Below are 9,696 nucleotides of genomic sequence, written 5' to 3'. Positions count from 1 at the left end.
ACTAAATCCTGTTGGGAGAGCAAACAATCACTGATTGAGGTGATAAAGGCTGAAATAAAACCAACAAGGAGCATATTGATAGTGTGCATAGTCCGTACACCGCTGGGGAACCGAAGAGGTCATCACGAAAGGTAAAGTAAGTCTGCATGAATATCATGTTCAAGTTATACAGCCACGCTTGTGGGATCCACGGTCAAAGAAACCACGGTGGCAGTAGTGTCCGTAGTAGAAGTGAGTAATGTCTGGAGGGCTGAGACAGGATGCAAATAGCAGATTGAGGGTTTAGTTTCTTTTCATTTGAATAGTCTTTCTGAGGAACAATTAAGATAAAAGATGTTTCAAGATCACGTTCATCCAAAGAAAGAAATTCATTCAATAATATAGAACAGCAACAACAAGAGGGATAATCATCATAATCATAACAATAATAATAATACCAGTAATGGTAACTATTCATCATGGTCATTAAGGAGATTAAAATCACACTCTATCACTAGTCATCCCTCCCCAGGAGCATAACATAGTGTACCATGCTCCATGTTGGGTGTTGTGGATACACAGAGAGTTTTATAGATACAGTAAAAAGTAAAGAGTAATAAAAGGAGTAAACAGTAAGGAAGGAGCAGTATTGGAAAAAAAGCACTAAATAGCAACAAGCTTTGTGGATCAATATAGGAAATTTTGGCTTTTATTTCTCCCAGAAATCTGAGATATTAACACCATTCCATTCAACGGGGGTATTGAACCCATCTCCTGGAATACATCAAATACACAAAATAATATAGGCCTATCCAATATACAACATTTCTCCCCCCATAATAATGCTAATCAAAGTGTGTTCATAAAGTACAGTAAAGTAACGATGTGCGTTTTACTGGGAAGATTGATTACTATTTTAGAATACAGTACAACACTGAGATTTAACTACTCTTTGTACCGCCGAGGTACAAGAGAGACATGGGGACAAAATGTCATGGGAAGAGTTTTGCGCATAACTGTGAGGGGATTGGCTGTAAGTGAGAGCGGATAGAAATAGAGCAGTTGGATATAGAAACAGAGGAAGAGAAACGTCCCAACAATTCAAAAAGAGAGGATCAAGAGGGAGCAGAGTTGCCCGGGGCATCACAACAGGCTTTCAACCAGCTGAGGTGAGATACCAGAGTAGATTTAAAGCACTCAACTGGGATAGAGAAAAATAGATGGAGTCAAAGATAAAAGTATGGACTCTTAAAAGATGTACCAATCGCATAAAGTTGAGCTCAAAGTACGCTAGAAATAATATTGTTGAGAAACTCAAGTTAATAAAAAAAAAAAAGAGGATTTAGTTGTTCATTTAAAACAGAACGCACTTGACTGTTTACATGGTGTCTCCTCTGGTCTCTCCTTTTGTCTCCCTCTAGCATGCCCATCCCCAGTGACAGAAACAAAACAGGAAGAAAATTAAGTGCTTGAATAAAATCCACAAAAATGTTGAACTATACGATTATAAGATAATTTTTGCTCTCTATATTACAATTGTTACATGCGTCCTCGCCCCCTGCTGCTGCATCCTGACTATAATAATCAAGTCGAAAAATACCCATCGATGGCTGACCACCTGTTTAAACATCTCCGGACTCATCTATAATAAAAAGATATTTACCATAGCCTTCTCCCGTCTCTATGTAGAAAATATACAAAATTATTCTCCAAATTTGCTCTCCCTCTAATTTTTCTTAAGTATTATAAAAATATACAATTCTCCAATAACAAAACTCTTAAAAGTCACATCATTTCATCTGTTAAATTATTCTCTCCATCTTTCACTTTTAAGAGCTGACACCTCAACAAAACAAGACACCTGAGCTTCAATATGCAAATCTTCCCCTTGTCTTTTACATTCATCATCATAATCATCATCATCATCATCACCATTTTCTTGACCCCATTTCTGTCCATCGTGCCACCCAAAGAATTCAGAGTCTTAAATTTAATCCAGCTTATATATTCCTCCTTTTCCTGATTTCGCGCCACGTCTTCATCACTGGTCAGCGAGACGGTTCTCGTATTTACTAAGGATGTTGCGACAGCGGCCCAGTTCCTTCCGGATCTCGGCCACTTCCTGTCGGAGGGCGGCGTTCTCTCTCTCCAGGTAGGCGGCTCGCACGGAAATTTGGTTCTCCTTGAGACGGCGAGCATCTCGGGAACGCTTTGCTGCTTCATTGTTTTTATACCTCCTGGTCCAGTACTTCTCATCCTAACAGAGGATGAAAAAAATAGAGCACTTTGATTATTAAACTGCCAATTTGATCCTATCATTCAATTTACCTCGTTTGGTCAGAGAATCAAGGTATTACTAGGTAGCGGTACTTCAATAGAATAATCAATGAATGGTCAGACTTGTTTCTTAAGAAGCATGTAGTATCATTGTGCAGCCAAGCTCCTATCCTGTTTTTGGTAATGTGGGCGTTTGGCCGTGAATGAGTAACAGACATGTTCCTTTCACATGCTTCATCCTCAGAGTTTGGTCAGTACTGCGCTTTATTGATGTTATTTCTATTTTGTACATTTTATTTTGTTGCTCTTTTGTTACTGAGCTGCTTCTTTCACGTCTAATGCTTTTACTTTGAAAAGTGCAAAATGTTAGCCAAGATCCTTGCATGTGCCTATTTTATATTTAAAAAAAAAAGGTTTCTCAAGTTAGTAATTTCTGCTCTTATATTATAAATTCAGTAATGTGTACCTGATAATTAGAGCTATAACAATTAGTCATTTTCAATCAAGACAAAAAAAAATGGTTCCAGCTTCTCAATCAATATAAGTTAATAATGTTTGGGTTGTGGATTGATGGTAGAACAAATGTATCCATGTTATGTTATGCATGTATTCAATTTCTTATTACATTTTATCTTCTTTATATTCTATATATACATTTTGTTTTATAAAAAAAAAAAAAAGTTGTCGTGTTTTTATTCGTAAAGCACTTTTAGCTACATTTCCTGTAAAATGTGCTATACAAATAAAAGTTATCAATTTGATTTAAAAACCAAGAATAAATTAATTCATGATGTGTGCCTTCATATGACCTAATCATGCCTTAAAATGACTTGCAAATCGACCACCACGGCTCTAAATATGCAGTAAAGACTTAAGACCACACTCACCTTCAAGCCCTCAGGAACCAGGATCTTGCGGGCCTTCTTGATCATCGGCTGTGGCTTGAGCTCCTCTTCGCTGAAGGAGTGCCTCCTGGGGTCGTAGTTCGGCTGGCCAGACATATCCATGTCCGAAGAATCCATGTCGTACATGCCGACCCCGTCTGGGCCACTGTCCGTGGGCGTCAGCAGAGGTGGACAGGAGGACGAGGAGGAAGATGAGGGCGACTCACAGGAGTCGTTCATGCTGGTCTGACTCCCTGCAATCAAAAGGGGAAGGACAATCTTGTTTTAATTGCTTTTCACTGAAATACATTTATCCTGAAATCAATTATATTGTCAAACTTCAACAGAGCAGCTAATGACAGCGGTCTATAAAGACAGCAGTAAAAACACATGCAGCTTTACATCCTGATGACCACCAGATGGAAGCAGAGAGCCACTTTATTCCTGTTATAAACAACAAGGAACATTTCCTTTGCCCTTAACTTATATCAAAGAACTGAGAGCTGGTTTCATGGACAGTAAGGTTTTCAGGGACAAGGTTGTCTTCAGAGAATATTTAAGGGATTTACCGTGAAAATGCACACAATTATATTATATAATACATCTTATTTATAGCACACAGATAAACAGATATAAAGGAGCTACGAGTTGTTGTAGTGAGAGATACTGTCAATTATAGCTGTAGCTATTCCATTGTATACTTTTTTAAATTTTATCTCCACCTTAACTCTTTTGTATGAAGTACAGCACCCTGGGTTAGCTCAAAGAATCACAGATAAACATATGATTTACTACACACCAGTAAACTGTCATAATATAATAAAACCATAACCAAAATCTGTCATCGTGTGTACTACTGCAAAAAAAACAAAAGAGTTACTATGGTCTTGATGTTCCAGGGAATCCTATTTATAGTGGAAACCAGTGCTTTGACAAACTCACACATAACCACAACCACATAATTTCTAGTAGTTAATCTGGTGCATGCCATTGGCTATTGTTATCAATCAATACTATAAATGCTGGTAGACCAAAGCCAACACCCAGATCTAAATAGCAAAAGAGAAATCTAAAAATGGAAATGTTATGTAACTTTCTACCCCTCCCCTCAAAACCAGTTTCTTTACGTGGGGCCAGTATAGGGCTATACCTCACCCTACCCCCTTTAAGGCCCAATGCACCTCACTCAAACTGACTTTCCTTCCCTATAAGAGCCCAAACCCTCCATTCACTGTTCCCATGTCTCACAGGGGCAAGTGTTAGCCTAAATCATGATCTGATTAATTCAATTATTAACAAAAACAACCCTTAAATGATTTCATCTGGCTAAAGGAACTGTTACATTTTTATGACAAACAGAGAGAACTTAAGTCAGCATTGTTATTGCAGCTTTACAAGTTACCACAGTGTTAATGACACCTGCATGCCTTTAATTCAACAAAGCTGGTAGTTAATGCAGTCTTATTATGTGGAAACAAGCAAACAAACAAAAAAGTACCCAATCTGGTTTTAAGGGTAAAAAAAACCTCTACATTTACAGAGTAGTCTGTGGATACAATCAAACTGCCTCTATCTATCTATGTTGTGTGTTGCCACCTGTTTAACGTGCAATCTCTAGATCTGTAATATTTGAGCAGCTATCACATGACTAATGGCTGTATAATGGCCAGGTATTATGAGGGAATGTTTTCGCACCAGGTGTTCTCACATGATGTTCCCATGTTCCACCAAGACAATGACAGCAAAAACAAAATAAAGAGCGCTTTCACAGGCACCAAGATGAAGTCGAGCATTTCCCACAACACATAATCAGCGGGTCTAAACAAACAGTGTGAAAACTGTCCGCAACAAAGTGCCACAGAGGCCAGAAATTATGCACGTTTGTCCTCTGCGTGCGACTAATCCAGAAGATTGTAATGATTTATGATGCATGAACCCGACAGTTGGAAGTAGTCAGTGCAACCGCCTGGCGTAGTGTTTTGTTGAAATGAAAACCTGCACAACCCTCAGCCCTCCCTTGGCACATGGTTGCCTCTCCCTGCTTTTTATAAAAAGCTCTGGAGCGAAGCCTGACAAAGTTGATTTGGCGCATTCATTTCAACGTGTTTCAACCTTGAGAGAAGGAGACCTCTTACTTTTTAAGAAGTAGTCAAATATGTGACTGCACACACTTCAACAATTGTATAACAGCATTCATGAGGCTGAAGGCCCGAGGCTTGCTGTGAAGACTAACAGTCGCTCTTCTCCTGCTCAGCTTCGTTACATAGTCATAGGTTGTTATGTGTTGCTCCATTTAATATTCATCAAGCAGCTGTTTGTTGGGCACCTTTATGATTCTGCTGATTACAATACAGCCTCTTCTTAAGTTTCAAGCTTTAGGAGAGCTTACGAGAATCATTCACTCACTCAACTTCAGCAAAGCCATTTAAGCCGCATAATAATATCTAAACTTTATCCACTGTCAATAAATGATGCTGTGCTATGTTTTGTAGTTGGAATTACAGATTGCCACCAAAATGCATTGGGACGTTATCATGCAATATAAAATGCATTATCAGAGTCTATAAACATGCACTTTGTCACCTAAACGTCCTGCGTCAACATCCCATACAGTGTTAAAAATCCTCCTCTGGATATCAGTGCACCTAATGCCATTCATCTGTGGTCAAGTGTCCCCGTTTGAAGTCCAGCAGCACGGGGAAACTCTTCCTGTTGCTCCTCTAGTCCCTCCTCCTGGTGCTCCTCCCCCGTGTCCACTGGCCCTGCCTCTAGTTCTCTCACTCCAGTACTCACAGCCTCGGCACGTGTACCGACGCGCACACATGGCTGTGGCGTGTGAAGTGGGGAGAGATTTAAAGACACGCAACCGCAAAGACTCCACTCTCTCTCTCTGTCTCTCTCTCTCTCTCTCTGTCTGTCTCTCTCTCTGTCTCTCTCTCTTAGTACTGTTTTGACCCTGCTGCACATTCATAATGGGCTGGGACTGAATGCTGTTGTACACTGCAGTGCACAGATCACATGCCGAACTCAACCAAACCTACTTGTCAAAGCTCGGAGGTTGACTCATCAAATATCTGGAGACTCCTTTCTTTCAACTCTTCTACCTTTTCTTCGTCTTCCTTTCCCCCTAACTTTTTCGCACCGTACCACAAACATTTCCCAACATTGCTAAGCAGCCGTTTCTACACTCTGCACTGTTTTCGCTTTCAGGGTTGACTTTGCGTGCGGGAGCCATGTGACGGTATATCTCCTGCCTTCAGTTTGACCTCAAGAGATCAGAGGAAAAAAATGCTTTGTCACCATTGTGTTTGTTGTAAAGGCATAGTTTAAGTGCTGACTCACTAGTCGATGGGAACATTATAAGCGCACCACATAACCTTCATCGCATATCAACCATTATTAATTGTAGGGTCTACTGGTCTCCTATCAGGGGACAATTTGTCTCTTTCAGCTTCTCAACTCTGCGAAGTTTGCAGAACCCTCTTCCATGCTGTTGCTGTTTTGAGCTGATAAGGAGAAACCTTGAAAAAGGGAACCGTCCTTGGTCACCTTTTCACTCTCTGGTTCAGCTAAGAACAAAAAACGGTCCATGTAAGTGAACTCACCATGCACACAGTCATTCCCGCCTCCGAGGCTCTGCGGCTGAGCCACCTCCAAACCGATGAGCGACGGGGACGAAGAGGAGGAAGGCGATGAAGATGAAGAGCCCGGTGGGGACGAGGGCGGTAGGCACTGGGAGCTCTGGTTGGGCACAGCTGACTGGGAGCTCTGCGAGGGGATCTGGGCTGAACTGGAGCTGTTGTTATTATGCATGCTGCCCATTCCATTCTCGGTCAGAAACTCCTCCAAGTCCATATACTGAAGCTGGAAGAGGCCCCCGTCTGCAGGCAGGGTGCGATCCCACAAGAGGGGCCCCAAGAACTGGTTGAAAGTTCCTCCTCCTCCATTTCCACTTCCATTTCCTCCACCACCACCACCACTACTACCACCACCTCCTCCTCCTCCTCCTCCTCCTCCTCCTCCTCCTCCACAGCCATTACTGTTAGTACTGATGCCTACTCCACTGCCATTCCTCATGGGGCCCACTCCAATGGAGTCCTCATCAACGTCCAGCCTCTCTTTGTCTACCAGAGATAAGAGAGCAGCGTCATAATTAGTTAACCATTTAAAAAATGAACAACTTTTGGTGCACAAGAGAGTTCTATCACAAAAAAGGTTTTCTAGAGACATTTGAGTCAGTGGGTGCTAACAATCAACTCAACATACTTCAGGGTGGCAGGTGTATTCATGACATGCACTTCTGCAAAAATCTCCCTTTTATCCTATGTGCCACACACAAGTACACACTCGCAGATGGACCAGATGGTAGCTGAATTGCAGCATTAAGCAAGAGCCAAAACCAATTTGTTGTCATAACACATACATAAGCTCCTGAACAAATCTCACAATACTTGACGGCACATTTTTGAAACTGCACAGCTTTAGAGCTAAACCGAAACGTGTTACCGCTCATTGTAATCTGGATCCTAATTTGAGGTCGCAGATGGGATTATAATCCAGGTGAATACCCATCAGGGTCATGGACGAGTCATTGTGAATGTGTGTGTGTGGTGGTGCATCAGACTTTTGTGCAAAGAAATAAGACAAATGTAATGTTTTGTTATATAATAATGTTGCATATTTGTGTTGTGATAAGTGCATCAGTGGGTGGAACAGAGGGGTTTGATTTATTCATGCTCTGTCATTGCACATATTGGAGATTAGGCCGAGCCATGTGCTTGTGCTGTATGTACATCACAAACAGCACTGTCACATAGTATCACTTCATGTAATGAGAGGGCAGCTCACCTTTTGCATCACATGGGGCTTTTAAACGCTGGTCTCCCTTCATGGGGTGCTGCAGGAGGGATTTAAGACCCGCCATAGAGGTGAGTTGCCCCCCTGTGAGGGAGCCTGCAGGCTGGGTGCAACTTCCAAACTGTGGGCTTGTGCCAGCTGGGAGGTCGGGGTTCGGAAGCTGGGAGAGCTGCCTGGACATCCTGGGCCAGATGGGGTCGTAGAAAAGACAGGCCTACTGGGGGCACTGGAAGGGGCGTGGCAAACTGTGACCGGAGAGCCTACCAATAGGACGAGTATGCTGAATGACTGCGCGCGCGTGTGTGTGTGTGTGTGTGTGTGTGTGTGTGTGTGTGTGTGTGTGTGTGCAGGAGGGAGGTGTGGGGGTGGAGAGAGAGAGAGGGAGAGATAGTTTTGAGAAGAGTCCATGCAGAATAAAGAAACCATTGTAATGCAATAACAAGTATGAGCATTGCATTATTGTCGTGGATTAATCATACTTTGAAAAGTTAAATGTAGTTACCTTTCACTTGGGGTTGTGCAGTTGTTCCTTATTTCCTTGCAGGAATATTTTCATCGAAATATTCCATTGCAGTTGAATGTTGTTAAAATTCTTCAGTAGATGGAGCTGTTATTCTCAGAGGACCCGTGTGGGAGGGACACTCAAGACTATCTGAGAAAGAATACTGTCCATAATAAAAAATAAAAATAAAAACACGTCAAAAATGACAACGAAACCCGCAAACAAGCACGGACAGGAAAATGTTACAATTAAAACTTGTAGAATAATATCCCGAGTTAATCGTCCGGCAATCAAAAAAAAAAAAAAGAAGAAAAAAGACCCCCAAAAATAGTTGCAAAACACAGACCTCCGTCAAAACAACAAAACTGTGTGTACAAAAAACAACAACAACACACACAGCGACGAGAGCAGTGACTGTAATGGTCAGATGACAAGTTGTATTGGTGTTTCTCTCCTCTGCTGTCGCGCTCTGCTGTCCGTCGGGGGGAGGAGGAGGAGGAGGGGGGGGTCGTTTCCTCTCTCTCTCTCTGTCTGTACTTTTTTTTTTTTTTTTTTTTTTTGCATCCGGTGGATCCAGTCACGGGCGCACGGGCTTAGGTCTGTTCGGGCCGCGCGAGGTCCACGTCCGATCGTCCTCTCTCTCTCTCTCTCTCTCTCTCTCTCTCTCTCTCTCTCAGCTGGAACCGACACGGGCAGTTCACGTGACGTCACACCTGGAGAAACAAGCGAGTGAAGCGCGGGGGGGGGGGGGGGGTTGGGGGCGGGGCCAGGATTTTAGCAGATCTCTCAATTCTCGCTTATAATTTATGAGACACACCTACCCCTCGTGCCACACCTCGAGCACAGCAGGCTGTTTGTTTTGTCTGACGGGTATGAACGCAGTGACTCCTAACCGGGCTGTTTATTCTGCAGAAAGCCCGGTATAAAGTAGTAGTAATGTAGTGTGGGGGACACGCGTTAAACTGTCTTTAAACTAGTGAACCTTGACATGACAAGACACATATTCATGCTCGAGACGACTGGCTCGAGCCTTTGCACGTCTCTATTGAACCATACGTGTTTGGCTTTGTGTAATAATCAGGTAGTGCAGCATGGCTTTTCCAGTTTCCTTGTAATCCACAGAAAACGTGACTGTGCCGTTTTTTCAGGCGAGAGGAACGTTTCAGCACGTTGCCTGCCGGCGTACAATAGCTGTTC

The 9,696-nt window shown here is 42.5% G+C and overlaps 1 protein-coding gene across 1 annotated transcript in view; it reads right to left on the bottom strand.

Moving 5' to 3' along the window:
• The window catches only part of dbpb (D site albumin promoter binding protein b), a 9,472-nt gene extending 497 nt beyond the window's left edge, over window positions 1-8,975 (bottom strand). The window contains exons 1-5 of the mRNA XM_054621473.1: window positions 8,500-8,975; window positions 7,989-8,285; window positions 6,746-7,264; window positions 3,144-3,394; window positions 1-2,236 (exon numbers count right to left, since the gene is read on the bottom strand). The exon at window positions 1-2,236 is cut by the window's left edge and continues 497 nt beyond it. Of these exons, the coding sequence (XP_054477448.1) occupies window positions 2,021-2,236; window positions 3,144-3,394; window positions 6,746-7,264; window positions 7,989-8,178 (1,176 nt within the window). The 5' untranslated portion in view covers window positions 8,179-8,285; window positions 8,500-8,975 and the 3' untranslated portion in view covers window positions 1-2,020. The remainder of the gene's footprint in view (window positions 2,237-3,143; window positions 3,395-6,745; window positions 7,265-7,988; window positions 8,286-8,499) is intronic.
• Between the last annotated feature and the right edge of the window lie 721 nt (window positions 8,976-9,696).

This window comes from Anoplopoma fimbria, chromosome 20 (genome assembly GCF_027596085.1).
Source record: "Anoplopoma fimbria isolate UVic2021 breed Golden Eagle Sablefish chromosome 20, Afim_UVic_2022, whole genome shotgun sequence".
Classification (NCBI taxonomy): domain Eukaryota; kingdom Metazoa; phylum Chordata; class Actinopteri; order Perciformes; family Anoplopomatidae; genus Anoplopoma; species Anoplopoma fimbria.
Note: the sequence above shows the minus strand (reverse complement) of the source record. Positions and strands in the feature narration are given on the sequence as shown.